The following is a 22,315-nucleotide window of genomic DNA, read 5'->3' on the forward strand; positions in this document are numbered from 1 at the left end:
ATGGACGTAAAGTTGACTAACTCACTCAGAAAAGCACCAGGTGATGACCTGAGAAGTCGGAATGAAAGTTCAGCTGAAGCAACAGAATTTGAGCAGCTTCAGCTGTTTTGAGTTTAATGCATCAAGGGTGTATCTTCATGAGTAACTGTCTTTTAGAAAATGTACTATCCCTTGAATACAGCTCATCAAGGAAACAGTGTCCAGGAAAGCAGAGGGAGGGTTGTGGATTTTGTCCCGCATACAGTGTCCACTTACATGGCCAGTATGTTAGCAGCCACCAATAACTGTTTCGATTGATATATAGACATGTTGGTATTGTTTTACTGCGGAAAGTCAAATACGTCAAAGTTTTACTGTGAGAGAACAATAAGGCAGACTTTAAAAAGACACACACACAATGCATCCTTTAATCCAAGTTGTATATTTTGAATCCTCACAGCTGCCAGAATTTTCTGACCGACATGTGATGGACAGTTCCTCTGGCTACTTGACACCACGACACAGGCTATTTTAGTGATGCGCATCCTTCCTCCTTCAGCACCACAGACAGCGCCGTCTGCGCCCAGGCTCCGCTTTCTTCTCCGCTGTGACACTGAAGCCTTTACCGTGTTATACTGAGAGCATGTAGCACACACACACACACACACACACACACACACACACACACACACACACACACACACACACACACACACACACATGCAGCCCCCATTCTTAATATTTCTGCCTGGTAATACAAAACCAGGCATATTCTGCTAAATTATTAAATACAAGACTGCATGGCTCGGGCTGGGTGGCATGAGGTAATCATCACAGCCCCGTTTGTTTGATGCTTTTCTGTGGGCCAACAAGTGGAAATGGGTTTTAGAAATAGATATCAAGACTGCCCCTCTCATGATTTGAGCAAACACCGGTAGGCTACTTGTGGATATCCAACCATGAGGAAGGGTTATCACTTAGAGTTGATCATAAATTAAAGTGACGTTCATGACATATGTGGGCAAAGCATTATGTTTGACAGGCCTGTGGATCTGTTTGGGTGACGTAGCAGTAGAAGTCATTTCGTTATATGATGGGTAGTTATGGCAACATTGACAAAAGTCGATCTATGGGGTCCACAGTGGATTAAGACGATCAACCGTGTAAGCTGTGTTTAAACACCTTTCTACGTCTCAGTGATCCTACTCTGGTAATATCTCAGCAGCCTTCAGGAGTAATCGATCCGCTGCAACCTGTGCGCATAGCAGGCAATGGACCGGTATTCAGGCGAAGGCGGTGTTTTGGCTGTACAGTGACGTTTTAAGGCAGGTCTTGGTCAAACCTACCAATGATACAAGTCGGTTCTATTCTGCTGGGACTGATCGCAATGAACGGGTGCCGGAGCTCTGCACGGCAAAGGAGCAACCACAGCGAGACGAGTCGATCAAGGGGATGCGGCATCGGTACGCGGGAGCTGTCCATCAGCACCAAACCCCCGACGAAAAGCAAGCGAGCAGCAAGCAGAGCCCAGACCCAGTCGCTCCTGTTTTCAGCCTGCCGCCCCCGCCCTCTTCTCACCACCGAGACCGCACTTCGAGCACCGCCGCGCACCGCCAGAGCCTCCAGGAGCTTCCCTGTCTGAGCCAGCCCTACCGGAGACCTGTTCACAGCGGCGACCCTTTACCTCTGGCGAGCTACGACACCGCCCAGCAACCTGCACACCGAGGCACTGAACCCAGCACCGGGCAGCAGGATCCCTGGGCCCCGGCCGGCTCTCAGCAGCAGCCGCCGCAGTCGGAGAACCAGCCTGTTTTTCCAAGCTGCCACTGCAGTTTTTCCGAGCAGGAGGCGAGCCTTTCTCAAAACCATCACTATCCTGCCGATCCTCTCCCACCGCAGCCCTCCCCACCTTTTCCGCCGCCTATACCGCCGCCACCAACGTCGTCTTCCTCCTCTCTGCTTTTTTCCCAGGGATCTAAGAGGGGGGATCGGCTGCGAAGGAGTGCCAATAATTACCAACAGGCAAGCATCGTGGAACGCTGCAGGGGAGGAGGAGGAGCAGGAGGGCACCGAGACCAAAGGCAGCTGTTGCAGCAGCAGCAGCAGCAGCAGCAGCAGCAGCAGCAGCAGCAGCAGCACAGTCATTTAAGACTCCAACAGAGGGACCCCTCCCCTGAAGGAACCCGTGCAAACTCGCAGAAAGGGCGCTCTTTAAATGTATGTGAGTCAACCGAGGCTAACAGGAGAGCATTTGAGTCTCAGACTCAGGACCTGCAGCAGCAACAGATCCCACAATTACGAGCGCAGCAACAGCTACTGGTGGGGAGCAGCTTGCCGATCAACTACTGCGCCAGCGGCTCAGGAGAGCTATGTAGGACTCAGCAGGCTCCACTGCTGCAACAGCAAGGCGCACCGGGGCTCTGTCCCCAGCGTCCGCAGCACTGTGAACAAGAGCGCAATAAGTCTGGGAGGATCACCGCGCCAGGCGACTCCCGCGTAACCCCCCCGGCAACCCAGCAGGCGTACGCGGGGAACTCGTCTGCGACTGGCAGCAACAGCAGCAAAGACAGCCCCAACTACGGCTCGAGCTATCACCTGTGGCCCGAGAGCCCGCATAAAGGAGAGGAGAGGATACGCATCGACCTCCATAAGGTAGACCTGTCACATCCCCTCCCGCTGATTAGCCTCTAACGACCAAAAAACAAACTGGTCTGTAACGATTTCACTCAATGACCACGCCTGTCATATGTTTTTTTTTTTCATTCTTTTTTTTTTTTTAATAGAGCACATTCGTACATGTGTACGTGGTGCACGCGCGTGGTATGTGTGTATGTAAAGGACGGGGGGATTTGAATCGTCATTCAGCGTTAGGCAGCTTTTCCAAATGCAGCGATGTAACTACTGCACATGTCACCCAATGCGTGATACATCTTATATTATCTGACCTGGTGTTTGTTTCATTTCGTCATACAAGCACGGGCATGCACGCACAAACGCCAACACACACAAACACACACACACACGGGCGCGCGCGCACACACCTGTTCCATGTTGCGGTGTTGTTTTGGTTAGCCCTCTGACTGAAAATATTCAAATGACGCTCCATGGCAGCTGAATTAGAAACAAAGAGTGTGTTGTTTCAACAGAACCGAGCAGGGGAATTTTCAATATTTTTTGCCTTCCAGACACTGTCCTTACACAACGGTTAGCTTTACATCATCAGGCCTGGGAGAGCAGCTCCTCGCTGGGTGTTCGAGGTACTTCAAAACTCACTTCCTACAGGAGAATGAGCTGTACGTTCTGCTTTCACTCAACAGTCCAATGCAGTGTCATATGTGTATGTTTAACGGGCACGTGTCTCGTAAAAATTAGAAGTAAAGACATCAACCTCACAGGACTTATTACATCAAGATGACAAGCATGGTAGATAATTAGATCAAATATTCTAAGCGACAACATGAATGAAAACGTGCTGGGGAGATAATAGCAGGTTAAAAGAAGTTGAAACCTTTCTGCAAAAATGGCAATCCTAGGTTTAGTGAAAGTGTGGTATCAAGTGGGAAGGTGTGTGTCTCAGCATGTGTGTTTATAAAAGAGAAGAAAAAGAAGACTAAAAGAATAAACAATTTTATTTAGATCATGGAAAATCTATTTCTAATTGCAAGCAGATGTAGAATATCTAGCAGTTGCTATCCACAGATCCTTAACTGTAGAAAAACTCTCAATGAGCATAAAAAAATCATTCTCATGTTCATTTTGTTTTTTTAAATGTTGTCGATAGTGATTTGAATGTTCTCTCTGGGCTGCTCAGAATGTAAGGACAAATTGTTTTGGATCTGGCAGAGAAACCAGAGAAAGTTCAACTGCAAGATGGTAAAGCACGTTGTTGTTGATTCTAGCTGCTAACACCAGACAAAATCAACTACTTAATTTTTGCAAAGTGCCACCAGTCATCTCCCCTGAGACATCTGGTTGAGGAAACATGGCTGATTATTGCTCTGCTGTTGGACGTACAGTACAGGATCTTTTTGAACAGCTTTTCATCCTGGTTGTGTTGTAAGCAATTATTCTTATTTTCAAATGAGAACCATTTTAGTCCCCACTGTTGTTTAAGTTTTTCCTTCCCCTGGCGCTTTGACCAGGTGCAGTCAATCAAGTTTTTATATCGCAGGATGGAAAAGAGAGAAAAACGGGAGGCACTGATGAGGGTGCAGCATCTAAATAAGAGCGTCCGTCTCCTTTTTTAAAATGCCGCAGCTGTTTTCACACTAAGCTGAGCTGGCACCCGTACCAAGAGGTGGTATATCCAACCACCTTGACATGACTGTTCTGAACTTAGCTCAATTTTGGAGTATCAGCAGAACACAGAAATGACCGAATGACTGAAGGGAAAGTTAACTTTTTCTTAGAAGTTGTCATCATCCTGTTTTAAGTCAAACTCCCGGTGTGTTTTGCTGAGAGGGAAGGAAGAGGGTACTAGTTGCCACTTGTTGTAACATCCGACCAGAAGTATGCCGTGCCAGGGATTCATTTTCTTCTAATCTGCTGTGTGCACTGCATCATAGAGGCGTCACGTTAATGGTGTCAGATATGGTGCACCAGTTATTACCTTAAATTTGTCTGGACCTTAATGTGAATCACCAATAAAGTAAAAAAATACATATCCATCCATTTACCACTATGAAATGTTCTCTGTTAAAGATGTTGTGACACCACTATTACTGTGTACTGAAGAATAAAAAGCCCATATTAACCGTGAAACGTCAGCACAGAGAGTCTTTGGTAAGTTGTAAAATAGCCCCAGTGAATACTCATTACTGTTAAAAGCAGCTGGGATTTTAACAAGCTGCTGGACTGTTAATGTCTTTTGAATCCATTCTGATTATGATACTGGGAGATTATTATTTTTTTGTCTTCTCCAAATTGATCCTTTCGTCTCTGGGACAGAATAGGCTCCTTTTGGTCCAATGGCAGAGTGTCCTTGAGCAAGACATAGAACCCCCATGTTGCTCCCTGGACGCTGTATGTTTAGCTGTCCACTGCTCCTCCTAATGCTTACCATGGGTTTAAATGCAGGGATTGAATTTCACTACACTGGACTGCACGATTGTAAGTGACGAAAAAAATTAAAATTTCTCTTTGTTGTTTTTTTTCTTTGATGGCTACGGCCATAAAAAAGCTGAACTATGGTCAGTATGCAGCTGGGTACCAGTCATGAATACAATATGATGTAGCAAGCAGCAATCCGAAGAAGTCAGACAACTTTCTGCACTATTAAAAGTTATCCAAATGGACAATATGACTTTGACATGATCGTAGTTTTCTCTTTTTGCTTTGCAGCACACAATTTCCACAGTAAAGGAGACATGTATTTATTACACAATGTATTTGTTACTATTACATAAAATGGAAAACTGAAAAAGAAATACTCTTAGAAGTACTACCAGGACAAACTCTGCCTTAGTATCAAACCTTTTCCACTTGCTCAGATCCGACCGAGCCAAGTATTTTTGTTACGACTAGACACGCTTATCCATTCAGGGATATATGCGGGATCATGGTTTCATCTTATTGACCCGCCACCAATTAGACAGCCCCTACCCTCGCTCGCATTTGAAATCCCTTAAACAAAACACTTGTGACAGAACAAGCCTGATAAAGTGTATACAATTACAGTATCCCGCAACATACCCTGGAACTCAATACCTGCCCACTGAACTGATGGCAGGTACTACCATATTGTGTCCTGCCTCAATAACATTGTGCTTTGAAAGGTGCATTGCTGCTTTTGTTGTGATAGGCTGCTGTAAGTACTCTAATGCATGCCACTTATGTCCTGCATGGACACTGTAGTACATAAACACTGGTGAATTTCCTCTCGTTCAACAAGGCTGATTTTTAAGGATAAGTGGAAGTCACGTTAAGCAGAAACCTGTGATCAGTCACTTTGCAGTTTGTCAGATTTGGTGCTAGCCGGAGCCAGAAATTAACATGTTTTTCTGAAAATTAATAAAATACCTGCAAAGGTTAAAATGAGAAGTCAAGAAATCCACTGATAAAATGGAAGTGCACTTTTCATTGTTGCCAGTTCTTATTCTTTTAGATTTCTGTGACTTGACTTCTGTCCCTTGCTGGGACAGACTGTGTGATTTGTGGGAGACCAAGCTTGGAGACTCCTTCCTGGTGCTTCTCTGTGACAAAATGGACCAATATTGCAGCGCTGCAGTAGCTTACGACTCTTTGCATTATTTAATAATCTGTTGATTTGTCGTAGAAGTAATAGTCTGACATTTCTGGAAGTTCCCTCATTTGCTGTCTTGCAGGGAGCTGGATGAAAAGATTGAAGGAAATGTCAAACTATTTCATTAATTCATGATTTTGACAATGTTATTGATTGTCAAATATGTAGGAAATAGTGCAAAATCCTCATTACCGTTTCCCAGAGTCAAAGGTGACATCTTCAGATTGTTTAAAGTTCACAAGGCCGGAGTTTAAATTTGATTATAGTAGCAAAGTGGAGCCACAGGGCGTTTGGCATTTGTCTTTGATAAATGACTTAAAGGATGAATCGATTATCCAAAGTTTTGACTTCCGATTTTGTCGATTTAAATAACAAATTGTTTTAGCACTACGCATTTGTTACGAAAACATTGGGCCTAACTAGTACTGTGCATGTGTGTGTGTGTGTGCGTGCGTGCGTGCGTGCGTGCGTGTGTGTGTGTGTGTGTGTGTGTGTGTGTGTCCAGCCAGCCCACCGTTCTGGAGAACATGAGGTTGTATGTGTAAAAGAGGAGGAAAGCTATTACAGTAAAGCTTTTTGTGCAGACCCTGCCAAACTGCAGTCCAACACGGGTATAATCACCCTATGTGATCTGGGAAAGGTCAACACAGCATATATCAAAGTGGCACTTTCAACCAACTTAGTGCCTCTTTGACGCTGTCTGGACGATTTAGAGTGGTCGTGCTTTACTGGCGGTAGTGTGTGTAGAGCTTTGAAACGTAGAAAGCGAAACGAGAACAGCAAGTTTTTCCTATGAAGAAAGACAACACTGCTTTTTTGTTGTTGTTTAGAATGTTTCCAGTGTATCTGCTTTCATCTAGTTATTTTTTACAGATTATTTGTGTGGGCTTTTACACCTTTAATTGATAGGGCCGCTAGGTGAGAAAGGGGGAGAGAGAGGGGAAAACCATGCAGGACATCATCACACTCCTCTGCGTAGTACATGTGCGCCTGCTCCACCACCGAGCCAACCCGGCCACTGCTTTCATCCATCCAAAGCTTCTTTTTTAGTATTTCATTCTTTTCCTCCTGTTTTCTCTTGTAAGTGTTCAGTTTTTCCTATAGCAGAGCTTATTTATTTCAGTAATACCAGAGCACTTTCCTGTCTAAATGAAGGAAAAAGCAGAGGTAATTAGGCTGCAGGCCCGCTTTAAAAACAGCAGTTTGTCTTATCAGTTATGTGTTTGTGTTGGCTTTGCAATAACACTGAGGTAACGTTGAATGCTTGGGCCTCGGAACAATTGATGTCGACAGATCTGCTTACAGCCTCGTGATTTACTAGCAGGCTCATGCCAAGAGAAACATTATGTTGATTTAAACTTTCTCTATCGGTCATTTCTCCGCTGCTGTTACAGGGCCCTGCGCTTGTTTTTCACTCATTAGGCGTCCATGTTTCCACTGCCTTGTGCGTTCCAGTCGGAGAGGGCAACACCTTGAAAGTAAACATACCTTGCTGAACAATTAAATGTCAGACAAGGGGCACATTTTCAGTTCACATCCTCCTGTATATGACGTAGGAGCGCCACTGCTGTAGATCCCTGATAATGATCCCAATTGTAGGAGGAGAGGTAGGTGGGAGCTGTGGGAGCCTCTTAGTTTCGACTGCAGCTGGCAACACACAGGCGGTAAGTATGAACATGAAGCTCTTTTAATAATTGATTGCTGTTTTCCCTATTTTTTTTTTGTCTGCTGTGTTTAAGTGCTACGCTGCACTCCTGAACTGAAATAGATTTGTGTTACCATGTGTGTTGCTATGGAGAGATCAGCCTGGTATTGTTGTAGCGCTGTCTTTTGAGGGGGGGGGGGTATTGAGTTTGGTCAAGGAATGCAGAAACAAGATTAATCTTCTTGGATTTACGATTCATTAATGCTCGCCTTTAACACACACACACACACACACACGCACACACACACACTGTACCGTAAGTGGTGTTCAAATAGTGCTCCACTTGATATAGTTCATTCGCTTTCCGTTTCATTTGAGTGAGCCAGCACAAGGAGAGGTGTATTGAATTACTTGCAGTCCAGTTGAATACAAAGAGTGGAAAGAAAGCGTGTTGGGGGTTTCCTCAGTCGCCGCGAGCCTCACTGCTTACTTCCTCCACGGGTAGAGTCACAGCATGGCAGATGTTTTCGCTACGCCAGCAGTCAATGCAATTTGTCACCTGACTGTTTGACCTCGCATGATGTTTCCCTTTTCTAATGTGTGTTGTAACTTACAATTTATTTTCTTTTTTTTGCCAAGTCCCCACCACGGCTCTTTGCTTAATAAATGACCGCAGTTCATTTATATGGTAATTCCTTCAAGATGCTAGCCAAGAGATGCCAGGCATTTAATGTATCACCTCAATGCATATGCTTTATGGCTAATTAGGTTATTGATCTGAGGGCTGTTTCTGTGTTAGGGCATGATTACAACACAAAAGAGTACGAGAGTATGAGTAATGCAGCTGTATGCAGTAATGTGACAATCATTACAAAGCTGGAGAGAGCTCAGTTGTACAACCATGCGTTTGTGTGTGCGTGACGGTGCAGGTGTGTGCATGTCTTCCACATAGCTTATAATATTGCCGACGTGCAAGCTCATTGAGTCATTTCAATATTGCCTGCTGGCTGTTTTCAAGTGTTTGTTAAACACTGTGTTTGGTGGAAGGGCAGAGGGCAGTAACAAGATGTGAGAGATGTGTGATTTCATCATACTTTGCTCGCACAATTGAATAACGCTTCGCTTGCAGCCTGCCCTTGAGAATGCAAGTTTGGAGAGCGTCTCCTGCCATTGTGAAATTCCATCCAGAGTGTGTTCGGTTTGCATGTGTGCCAGTTGTGCATATGAATACATGCGCATGTGTATTTGTGATGAGTTCTCCGCTCTGCCCGTGCACTCTTGCGGGATACGTTTTTTTTTCTTTTTCTTCTCCTCCTTCTCATCAGGTCTTTATGCCCTCAGGTCAAAGTTTGACTGCTGATACCCTAAGATGCCGTTCTTCTTAATTTACAGCACGTGATACACAACCGTTCCTCTGTAAAACTCAATCACAGCCTCCTCTGGCCACTGATAAATATTCATTGAGGAACAAAAAGTCTCAGCTGATCCGCATCTAGTCAGAACTACTCTGCCTTTAGCTGTTTATAGAGTACAATTTGTTACCTTTATACAAACAAAGCACATTGCATTGTGAATTCAAATTTAGCCCAACCTCTGATCAGGAGGCCTCTGTGTGCGCATGTGTACTTTAAGTGTGTTATAGCCTATATACAGATTACTGTGTGTGTACTTTAAGTGTGTTATAGCCTATATACAGATTACTGTGTGTGTACTTTAAGTGTGTTATAGCCTATATACAGATTACTGTGTGTGTACTTTAAGTGTGTTATAGCTATACAGATTACTGTGTGTGTACTTTAAGTGTGTTATAGTCTATACATAGTTTACTGTGTGCGTGTGATTATAGTTTCTTTTCTCCAGCACACAAGCTTTACAGAAACAGGAGACAAATTGAATGAAGCCCCCTCCCCCTCCCTCCTCCTCCATTACCTCAAATCACCTAGCATGTGAATATAAAAGTGCCATCATGAAAATACAGCAACAGAGTGTTTCCATACACACTAGGGGTGTAACGATACATCGATCTGGATCGATATACCTATTAAATCCAGTACTATCGATACGGGAAAATATCAATACATTGTCTTTAAGATGCGCTCTTATTTTGAAATTCACAGGTATTGTCTAGATTTGGACATCAACAGGTTTTTGAATATGCTCAAACATTGGTACAATGATGTTTTAAAGAAGGTGATTGAAGGAATGAAAGAGAGAGGGAAGTCCACCACCGGTGGAAAACTTTGAAAAAAAATCCTACGTTGCAGGGCTGCATGTAAACAGCAAAATTAGTGGAATAATTATTTTCATAAGCCATGTAAATGCTTAGCAAAATATTGTCTTTTTTGGGATATTATAAACGTAGTTGTAGTAATCTTCTGAGGTTGAATACAGGGAATGTAAGCTGCAGTAAAACGTTATAAACATTATATATGTGTGTGTGTGTGTGTGCGCGCGCACATTTGCATGTCGGTTTGTATCCCTGTTTGTGTGTGAGGAAAAGAAAGCGAGTGAGGATAGATGAGTGGGAGGATAGCTTTAGTATATCATTACCATGTGGATGCCACAGTCTTGACTTCAGATGCTAAAGGTCACATTAACTCCATCGCAGCTTCTAGTCATGTGGAAGAACCTCGTTTTTAGAAATCCTCCACCACATTGCTACACTGCAGTCTTTCTCCTGTTTGAGTCACAGCACCGGCGCTCCATGCTTAATTATGCATCTGCCGTCATGTTTACAAAGAGGGTGGAAGTATCACACCGTGTGCGTTAATGGGTGTGAACATGTGTTTGCGGTCCATAATAAAAGCATTGATTTTTAGAACGATATATGAATGCTATTTTTGTTTGACTTGGTGTTCACACAATGCTGACATGAGAGAAATGTGGCACCTCGCTCCCTCTCTCACTCTCCCTGCTTATCTCCGGTTTATGTTAGCCGTTTCTGTGGTGTTCGGCTCCCCGTGGTTCATATACAGCCGCTCCAGCCTCCATTATCGGCCTCCCCTTCCGACTGTTAACCCCTTAATTGGCCAGCGGTCTGCGTATTTCCCCCTTTTTGTCACTGCCATTTTCTCTTTAACCCTTTCACGAACAACGCTGCCTTCCATCTCTTTCCTTCTTTCTTTGAGAGTCCATTTTCCCTTTCCGCTCCCTGGCCACGTCTTCTTCTCTGTCAGACTGAGAAAAAAAAAAATAGAATCAATTTACACTAAAGGGCCCAGGGGGCGTTAGGAAACTGCTGCACTTAATTCCATAAAAAAAAAAAAAATCACAGCTGAGGGGTGTTAGCACATATTTTCAGAACTTTTGTCATGCAAGAAGTAATAGAGTAGGATTGAAGAGTAGTTTTGACTCTACAGTTCAGTACAGTGTGAGGTCTGGTTATGCTTCACCTACCTGAAAACAAGATTACATTTGGTGCTCTAAAGTACAATAAATATATATGTGTGCGTGTGTGTGTGTCAATTTGCCTCTGTGGGTGAATACAATGTGCTTTCGTTTCCAACTGGCCTTTGTCTCAGAAGAAAGGGGGGGTTCAGAGCCAGATAAGGATATTTAATTAGCTGGCGGCTGCAGCAGTCAGAGCATGCTAGAGCCGGGTGACATATGGTGAGGGCTCTCTGCTAGTGTGGCGAAGCAATGAAACCCAATATCATCTTTTTCATCTCGTCACTGTTTCAGTCATTTTCCCATTGGAATGTCAAACGTATACCGTCTGCTTCAGTAGATGTCTTCTTTTTTTTCCTTCCTTTTTGTCCGGGAAAGTCTTATTGTAGAAATGAAAATGGAAAATAACTAGAACATGGGGAATACAGTGGAAAGGTTTTCAGATTAACACCATTTGAGATTGAACTTTCTTTTTAATGGTGTTTATTCTCACGGGAAAGTGTGCACAGTTGCAGGGAAACCCCTATTTATTTAGTTGTTCAGTGGTATTTAAAATGGATATATTCTCTGTGAGATATTGGTGAGGATTCGGTTTGACCCTGAAATGCTAAACAATGAGAAATCCTCTGATTCTCCATCACTCTCTCTTCCTCTTCCTCTCCCTCTCGTGTCCTCTAGCTTCTCCGGTTGGCTTGCGTCCTCTTCACGTCATAAATCTCAAGCAGGATGTTTCCAGGCAACTCTCCAGTCAATCTTTACTGACTTTGTTGCGCTATCGATCGGTCCTGTGCTATAGGTTGTCCTGGCTTCTCTCTCCTCCATTGATGTTTTTGCCTCGGGGAACGACAGAAACTGCCTTGGCCCGAATTTACAGAGGGCTCGTTTTTAAATGACTTACAATCACCTCGCAATGAAAATAGAATTTGTCAGGGCTGTGGCATTTATACATTGACGCTGTTGTTGGATCTCACAAGAGTGAATGCAGTTTGATGAGAGGTCACTCACTCTACCATCCCACCATTGTGGGATGGTAGAGTGGTTTATGGGGCACTTAAGGGTGATAATCTCTGAGAGGAATATATGGTCACTGTGGTCCTGTTGGGATGTCAAATAGCTGCCAGGGGAACAGTCACCTAATGAAGATGGTTTAGTCCTCTGGGCTCAGAGGTAAGACGATAATTCAAGACAATTGCTGACAATGATGTCATGTTTTTCATTGAAAATCATTGAGATTGAAGCTAATTATGTTGCATTCATAGTAACCTTTTAAGCATTACATGTACATCAATGGCTTTCCTTTTGCTCCTAAATTGAAAGTGTGTGTGTGTGTGTGTGTGTGTGTGTGTGTGTGTGTGTGTGTGTGTGTGTGTGTGTGTGTGTGTGTGTGTGTGTGTGTGCTGTCCCCGACCATGTGCATTATTTATCATTTGGAAAAGTTGAAAGAAGTGTTGGTATGAGAGGCCATTTAGGTCAAGATTCACACATTCTCACACAACATCATAATGTTACACTATACTTTCCTTCACACTACTATTAAATGTGCAGTCACTGACTACATCTACAATACTTTCTTTAATGCACAACTATACTTACTCTCATGTTACACTCTACCATAATATTGTGAGAGGATAATTGTACATGTGAATGACAGTGGAGGGTATCAACGTGACGTTAATGGGGCTACAGTCACACCCTCTCACACTATTATTGGTATTAGTATGAAACTACTGTTTCTTTTACATACGTCATTATCATCATCACAAATCACCACAATGATTCTCTCTCTTAAATGTTCTCATACTCACACACAATTATACGTAATATCTTATCCATCCACTACTGCATCCACACACCCACACTTGTTTTGAAGATCTGCCATTACCCACATTTATGTAATTTCTTTTAAGGAATACAAAGACAGACAAAAGGCATAGAAATCCTGATGCGAAACCGCTTGGGAGAGATGAAAATGTCTGCTCTCAAAACACCTGCGAGACAGATATGTAAATCCAAGAGGAAGCTGAAATGAGCATGCGTGGAACAACAAACCGATGCGAACCCTTAGTTGTAAAATGAATGGAACCACGGAAAGTGTCTGAGTCTTAAAGGACAATTCCGGCGCAAAATGAACCTAGGGGTTATTAACACATGGGGACCGAGTCAACCGTACTCCGGGATATGTTTTCTTGGTGATCTAATGTGACCAGTTTTAGCGCCATCACCTAATTAGCTCATACCGCTAGTTGTCAGGGCACGCGATAATAAAAAGAAATCGTTATGTCATACCACAAACAAGGATCAAAATAACACCACACTTCCACGGTAGCATTGCACTCATGGCTCTATATTGTTTCTGTTTAGAGTATGTACATATTGTGTATATATAAGTGTGTATATTTTTTGTTTTGGTTGTTTTGTATGTGTAAGCAAAGTGCGAGCAATGATGCTCCAAGAAAAATTCCTCGTATGTGTCCTAAATAAAGCTGATTCTGATTCTGATTCTGATGACCAGTCACTGTGCAGCCAGAAAGCAGTAACATAGCTCAAACGTGCCGTTTGCGCTAAAACTGGTCACATTAGATTCATTTTGCGCTGGAATTTAAGAATGAATGTTCATAAAAGACTGAAGTGGTTTTAGAATAAATGGGATCCCGGCCTCCTCTCATCAGACTATGTCAAAGACTGGGTCTGCCTCTTCATGAGGAGGTTATCAGCACAAATCTGGCATCAATCAAGCAATCCGCTATAATGGGAGCAATATTGGGCAATACTGTTAATTAGATCAAGTAAAGAAAATACTTAAGAGAGCGGATTAGAGAAACATGGAAATGCTCTTCTGGTCCCATTTCCATGTACAATGGCAAACCTCAAGGAGCAAGTTTTAACATAAACACTGGGAATATGTGATGTGAGACATTATATTGTGCCATCAACCACTTTACCTAGAGTAGGATTTTTTTTATATGCATACAAAGTGCAGTTTAATAGTTTAAGTTAAGTCCTATGAACTTCTGTCTGTACCAAAAAAAAATTACTTACACCAGCCTTTTGTTCTTCAGACAATAAAAAGTTGTCATTTTCTCGTATATTGTTACATCATAGAAATACATGTAACACAATAAACAAAATAGAGCACAGCAGAGAAAAGATTTCAGGAATCTGAAAGTAACTTTCACTGTTGTAAAATTTAACTAAATGAACTATAATTGAAAATGCTTTTATTATTCTTCTTGTTCTTCTTCTTCTCATTAATAAAGTCATAATAGTTATGATAACAGCCTGATCAGAATGAAACCATTTCACATAACGACCTCTATTAGGAAAAACTGGTCCATTTTAATAGAGTGTTTTTTTTCCTTAATATCTACACCCTGCTCACGCTCACACACCTGAGTTATGTCTAAGGTGCTTTCTTACGCAAACACTCTACTCGGACTCTTCGGCTATTCATATTTATATATATATTACCACTTGTCAGTGCAAACAAACATACTGGGCTTTGAGTGGTCCTATTGGGTTTTTCAAAGTGATAATTCTTTCTCTGGGAAACAATTAACATTTACCAGTTTCCAGAATATTCTGCAGTATTAAGGGCTTTGGAGGCCTTCTCTTTACTCATTCAATAATGACAACAGACACAATAAGTGTGTTGTCTCGTTACATAGCACAACAGCGCTCCAACAATAATGTTAGAAGATTAATGCAGGTTTATGTTTGCCAAAAGTGTGGCTTTGGTGGAGTATCGGAGTGACACTTTACAGATAGAGTACGTCTAGACCACACTCTCAATTCTAGTAATTTCCCCAAGAGCAAGCATTTAGTGCAACAGTGGCGAGGAAAAACTTCTATTTTGGAAGAATCCTCAGCTGGCGAGGAAAACTTCTTTTTAGGGAGAAACCTCGGACGGACCCAGGCTCTTGGTAGGCGGAGTCTGACGGGGCGGTTTGGGGGGGGTGTTGAACAAAGGCAATATAGTCACAATACAGATGATGGAACAGTGACCAGAAATAGTAGTGGTAGTAGTTAATGAGTAGTTCATGGTGTTACAGGAAGTAGAAGGCCACAGCAGAGCATAGCAGGATGTAGCAGGACGTAGCAGGCCACAGCAGATCGTAGCAGGATGTAGCAGGACGTAGCAGGCCACAGCAGAGCGTAGCAGGATGTAGCAGGACGTAGCAGGCCACAGCAGAGCGTAGCAGGATGTAGCAGGACGTAGCAGGCCACAGCAGAGCGTAGCAGGATGTAGCAAGACGTAGCAGGCCACAGCAGAGCGTAGCAGGATGTAGCAAGACGTAGCAGGGCACAGCAGAGCATAACAGGATTAGACAAGACGTAGCAGGGCCAGCAGAGCATAGCAGGATGTAGCAAGACGTACGGGCACAGCAGAGCGTAGCAGGATGTAGCAGGATAGCAGCACAGCAGCAGATCAGATGTACAGGACGTAGCAGGCCACAGCAGAGCGTAGCAGGATGTAGCAGACTGTCAGGGCACAGCAGAGCGTAGCAGATGTAGCAGACGTACAGGCACAGCAGATGCAGGATGTAGCAAAAGTAGCGGGCCACAGCAGAGCGTAGCAGGAAGTAGCAGGAAGTAGCAGGCCACAGCAGAGCGTAGCAGGATGTAGCAAGACCTAGCAGGGCAACAGCGAGCGTAGCACAGGGCTGCCAACTTTTCCAAAACCTTGGAGTGAGATTTGGGGGGGGCCGACCCATATTTTGCCGCTACAAAGCAATTTCTTTTGGTCTTTATCCTTTAGGGTTTAAATTGGGATTTGGTATATGTGGGTGGATGGGGACTCCCTAGGGGTCTGGGGGTAGCCCCCCCAGGGAAAAATTTGAAAAATAAACCATTAAATGGCACTTTCTGGAAGTTTTTTTGCAAAAAAAAAGGAGAAATCAAGTCTTACATGATATGTGCAAAACTGTAGGGTTAGGAGCCTTTGTGTTGTTGTAGTATCACAGGTTTTAGGCATTCAGCATTTACATTATTCCTTCTTATGATATAAGAACTGACCCACACAATGCCAAACATAATGACCCACATGAAGAACAGTAGCATATGTCGCAACAGCTGAGAAGATTTGGGTCTGTGGGAACAGGTCCAGGGTCCCTGGTGTAGGGACCAGGACCCAAAGTTAAATTAATGTTGAGGGATCAACTAGACCACTGAAATTCTAAAGAATGAGAACCACTAAGTTACATAAATTCTAATCCTTTAACCTTGTGCCAATGTTCAGTAATGTTTGGCTGTCATCCTCTGTGCCCCACTTACTGTTTTTACTTTTTGTGAAATAAAAGACTATTTGTTCATTTTAAAAACATCAAATTAATTTTTACAGTTACATTTAGAGATGCAGAGGTTAGAGATGCACAATAGTGGCCCAACGTTGCATATATATGATATATATATATAGATATATATATATATATATATATAGATATATATAGGCTAGTATAGCTCAGGTGTTTTTTCACCAGATTTCTGCTCATATTTACAACTTTGTGCACATAACTCCTCCCATCTCTGTGTCCGACATTTGGAGGTTGTAATCTAGTCTGCTGTGCATGTCATTCCTCCGCTGATATGGTAGATCTCATTCAGACCGTCTGACAGACGCAGAGCCCATTTGGGTCTCTGGTCTCTGACAGAGTTTAGAGGTGGCCGTACGCTGCTCTTTATCAGGACTACGCATGGATGCAACCGCTCCACAGCCCCCAGAAGCGAGTCCACTACAATGAACTGAAGTTGCTACACTACCAGCCGCGCTGCTCACCTCCATCTTTACAGAGAGAGTGAGACACGAAGCGACGGACGGTCTGTGATAATCGAGCTCATACCTGAAGCGCCGGACGGGCTGTAATACTCAGAGCCCTACCTGAAGCCGGAAATGCACCTGGATGGCTCGTGAAAAAATGTTCTCATTTTGCGACAATTTGAAAATTCCACAGACAGGGAGCGCTCTTGAACCCCCTCCACAGTCTCTGAAAGCACAACTAGTCGATCACAAGTGGCTCAACAGGTAAAACATAGATAAACTCATCTTTCATAAATTTGACCGACCGGTTGACACTTCAGCGTGAGAAATCGGGGGTGTGAGCGTGTGAAACCAGTCAAATGCGTGTGTCTCACGGCCAATGCGTGAGAGTTGGCAGCCCTGGTAGCAGGATGTAGCAGGAAGTAGCAGGCCACCGCAGAGCGTAGCAGGAAGTAGCAGGAAGTAGCAGGCCACAGCAGAGCGTAGCAGGATGTAGCAGGACGTAGCAGGCCACAGCAGAGCGTAGCAGGATGTAGCAAGACCTAGCAGGGCACAGCAAAGCGTAGTAGAGTGTAACAGGGCATAGCAGGGCGCGGAGCAGGACCATTGGGACAGCTGCGACCATTATTTAGGTGCCACCATAATCCAAGGAAAAATGATGGGCGAAAAAGGGACTCTGGGGGAATAAGCTCCCCAGACCTACGTTAGTAACAAGCATTTCTGGGTCTAAAACTTTAACAGCTTAACTTAAGAGAGACAGGTTAAGGAGAGGAGCCTGGTCGGGCTAGAACTCTCCCCTGCAGGATCGGGCTGTCCTGCCCGGCCTCCCTCTACTTTGATTATATAATTGATTATCTGGTAGATTAATCGGAGGACTATGAAAAGAAGCAGAGAGGAGAAGGGGTGCTGCAGCTGCAGACATACAGTACACCCTCCCCTGCCGGTCTAGGCGAACGCTGCAACTCCTCACTCACTAAATATAAGCTTTTACGAAGAGGATAGTTTTAAGTTTACTCCTAGAAGAAGATGTTAGCAATTCATGTTTGCATAATCACTGGATTATGTTGATACTGACGACAAAACTTGATGATTCTCAAGTTTTCAGGGTAAAACGTGCAACTTTTCTAAGCAGAATTATAGACGTGTGCTTGCAATGGACATTGGAGATAAAAATATCTTTGAGAATAGCAAGTCACAATTAGTAAGTCACAATGAATCTCAAACTATTTGTATTATGTATGTGTGTTCACATATGACTGAGTCAAAGCCCCCCCCCCCATCTCCCCTTTAACTCACCCTAACAGTTTGAAAACCTCTGCTATAAGTCGTAAACAGGACATCTTCCTTGCATTTACTTTAGTACTTGTCAAATGGTTCAATTATGTTTGTACAGGAACCTGTCATGTGTATGTGTATTTGTATGTGTATGTGTATGTGTATTTGTATGTGTATGTGTACTAGTATGTGTATTTATTTAAAGGTTGGTTAGCAGTATCAGTCCATCCATTATCGCCCCAATCTTCAAATCAAGTTTTTAACAACCTGCCTCCTTTTTAATTTGCTAGAAATTAAAAAAAAATGTTCCTAATGAGGCAGTGGGTGTCCCACAGGGACAGAACCACACCCCTACATCAGTTCTAACCCCAATCTCCCTAGGACCTAGTTTATGAGACACAAACTCACACAAGTTCGCATGGAGTGACCTTGTTGGGTCCTAATTATAATAACATTGTGTCTCTGTTGAACACAGCGAGTTATTAGTCCTAACAATAACACTTTCCCACAGGCATGTCCCTTTTCTCCATGGAGGATTTGTCTTGTTTTTGCCTCCTTTTTGTTGTTAATCTCTGAGAGGAGAGCATGCGAGTAAAAAAAAGAGGGACAGTGAAGGAGGCCTAGCACTGCTAGAGGCCAAAAATCTCAGTTATCAAGCAACCATCATTGATAACTGCCCGCTGTGTGCACAGTAAGATCTGCATAAATTCATTTTTACACAGAATTTTACATGATTTGTTCCCCCCTTAGATACTAAATAACCTATCTATGGTAGCTGTTGTATGCAGCTCCAACCCTTGATTCATCATGCATTCATTCTTTTTTTACGTTTTTAGAATCATCTGTAGATTTTTAATCAAATGTGCACATAGTAAAATACACAAACAAATAATTAGGGCCACATCAGATGACTCATAGTTGGAGTGAATATGATATTTAAACGATGCCAACACTGAACTAACAGTAATATAATCTCATCTTGTTTTTGTGACTTAATGCGATTGTGCCGTATTTTCTTTATTGATTTTGTTTCTTGTTATTTGCCTCAGTAAAGGTTATAGCCTCCCTGAGGGGACTGCAGTGCTGAACTTGGTGTTTTTTGAAAGTGTATTGTCACTATGTATTGTGTGTAGATTTTACTGTTGCCTTTTATTCTCTGGCTGAGTTGCTGTGCTGGGTCTTTCCTCTGGGGATTCCATTAAAGCCGTTGATAATAATGGGACGCTACACTACAGACCCGGGCCACTTGCAACTAATTGTCGGGTTTGTCCCGTGTCACATGTCTTTTTTCTTTTCTTTTTTTTCAACAAACTTTGAGCTAGCAAGCTATTTGCTAAAAATGGAAATGTTTGAGGAAACTTTGGATCATTCAGCAATGCAGGCCTGCTTGGTTGTTTTGGGGAACGATTGTAAAGATTTATAGAGAATATATTTATTATACGACCGGTGGGTGGGATTACTGTGGATGAAGTACACACGGTGATACACTGCTGAGAGTAAATTATGTTTAACCATGTATTCAGCTCATTTGACTAGCTCCTGTTAGTGTATTGTGTGAACAGTTAACTTTATTTAATATTGTATGTGCGGTTTCCTTTTGCAGGATGCATATGTTCCACCAAAACAAGTTCCTTTATGAGACTGTTCTGCAGAGCCACCGTCGCTGCGTCCAGAGCTTAGCTCCGCCCAAGATGATTGTGATTGGTTTAAAGTACAGCCCGACCAATAAAGGATTTTTAAGGCTGATACTGATACAAATATTTAGTTATTTAAAAATCCAATATGCCAATATATCGGCCAATATACTGCATATTTAAAAGAAAATCCAGAAGCGCATTACATAACATAAACAGATTTCCCTAACAATAGTTATTAGTAGGAATTCATGGGTTCTCCCTAAAATAAAATGATAATTTGTTTCATTGTCACAACATAACAAAGCAATATAAAAATATATTAAAGTTCTGATAAACAAAATTTATAAAAATACAAACTTAAGATATGAAACATTTGTCATTTTAAGTGATTCTAATAAATAATAATATTTAATAGATTTTTAAGTTTTTTTTTTATCGGCCATTATAAATGCCGATACCGATAGGTCGGGAAATGCCTAATAACGGTTGATAACATCTCCTTTCCCAGTGATGTGCTAACTGTATGAGAAGTGTGCCTTCCTTAATCAAGTCATGTGATCACTTTTCATCCATTACGGATGTAATGTGTAACACTGAACATGTCCAATATGCACAATCAGACATGAGTAGATGTGGGACTGGAAATGTTTGAATAAATGTATGAGGTGAAAAACTCACTTGGCTTTTCATGTGCTTCACTGTGTTCTACTCTTGTCCCACACACACACACACACACACACACACACACACACACACACACACGCACGCACACACATGTGAGCTGCTCACTTAAGTGCAGATCAAGCAGTTGTCCGCACTCTTGCAGATCGTTCCAGACATGTGAAGTTGGCGAGAGAATATTCTGTGAAATACTCGAACGTCAGTTGCCTCTCCAATCTCTGGGACTGTGGTGTCTTCGTGAAACACTTACAACAGCTTTGACTTATCCCGCAGAAGGGCAAAACCAGCCATTATTTAACAGCGGACATCCCTACAGAGATATAAGGACATGACGTAGAAGGCGATAAGACTCTGAACACAGAGGCTCACCCTTTCTACTACTGCGAAGATATAGCATTTCTACTTGGACACTGATGAAGATGACAGTTTAGTGAAACACGATATAGACTTTTGTGCTATTCATTTTTGACCATTAGATACTTTAACAAGCTCGCATGAAATATATATATTGTGTATTTCCATCACTGCCGCACACACACAGAGGGCTGCGGTGGAGGATTTTCCTTTATGAATGTGGGGATACAGCCGCTGCTTTTCCTCCCGTCTTTACCCGCGCTGACTAATGATCCACATGCTGGTCGGGGATGGACGGAGGAGCCCTGATGCCTGCTGGCCTGTCACAGAAATGTGACAGCGTCTAGTGTGCAGGGACAAACTGGAGAATGTAGCCTGCAGCTCTCAATCACTCCAGGGGCTGGCAAAGACACCCACCGGGAGCTGTCTGCCCTCTCTTTTAATTTATCTCTTTCTCCTTCACCCTCTCTGTCTTTTCCTGTTTCCTCAATTTCTGCCTTTTTGTGGCGCTCTCTCCTCTTCCTTGTTCTCTTTTGTGTTCCTCCTTTCATGCCAGCCTTGTCAGCATCCGTTCGCAAATTTTACACACACACATACTCGTGGATCTTCTCAAACAATTCCTCCTTGCGCTTGTTTCGTCGATGCACAATGTCAATATCCGACCTAATCCAGTGCCTGGCTTAGGCTCAGCTTGTTCAACCAGCTCACATATGCACACATCCACCCACCCACATACAACACACACATAATTTAACAGACCAGCACCCACATGCTCAAACTCACAAACAAACACGCAGCATTGAACACACTTGATTTTAGAATACACAATTCCATTTTTAGGGGAGATAAGCCTTTAACACTGCAGCACAGAAGCCCCACACAACACTAAAGAATGAGGATTTTCTATTAGATTTGAGCCGGCTGGAGAGAGAGACAGAGAGGGAGAGGAGCGAGGCAGAGAGTTGCCTTCATTTAAACTGTTCTGCACTGAGGCTTTTCAATTTGATTATGAGGCTCCATTTCATAGAGCCTGGATGCTGCGTGCCATTCAAAATGAAATTGAGCCGTCGGTCGGCTGGACAAGCAGCCTCACTGCGTCTCCTCTGTGGAGGCATCATGGGATGGCAAGGGCAATGCTGGCCCACTGTGCCCTTTCACTGCACTGTTTAGGAAATCTGGCTAAGTGGGCGAGAGAATGGAATTCATGGAGGCTGAGGTTTTGGAGTGTGATAGAAGGACCCCTGCTGCAAAGTCTGTGAAGGACTCTTTAGTTAAACAGAGGAAAAAGTCAGGCATATATCTCGGTGTTTTGTCTAACTTCCTCAATGTACCTGTACACACACACACACACACACACACAC

General features: G+C 43.1%; 1 protein-coding gene across 4 annotated transcripts in view; it reads left to right on the forward strand.

The window, feature by feature from the left end:
- The first annotated feature begins 1,189 nt into the window (after positions 1-1,189).
- kcnn1a (potassium intermediate/small conductance calcium-activated channel, subfamily N, member 1a) overlaps positions 1,190-22,315 on the forward strand; it is a 55,942-nt gene continuing 34,816 nt past the window's right edge. For 2 of the 4 annotated variants that reach the window (XM_032531696.1, XM_032531697.1), the window contains exon 1: positions 1,190-2,631. In XM_032531696.1, the coding sequence (XP_032387587.1) occupies positions 1,432-2,631 (1,200 nt within the window). In that variant the 5' untranslated portion in view covers positions 1,190-1,431. The remainder of the gene's footprint in view (positions 2,632-22,315) is intronic. The other 2 variants (XM_032531695.1, XM_032531694.1) reach the window with 2 other exon arrangements.

The sequence above is a fragment of the Etheostoma spectabile genome, chromosome 12, assembly GCF_008692095.1.
Source record: "Etheostoma spectabile isolate EspeVRDwgs_2016 chromosome 12, UIUC_Espe_1.0, whole genome shotgun sequence".
Taxonomy (NCBI): Eukaryota; Metazoa; Chordata; class Actinopteri; order Perciformes; family Percidae; genus Etheostoma; species Etheostoma spectabile.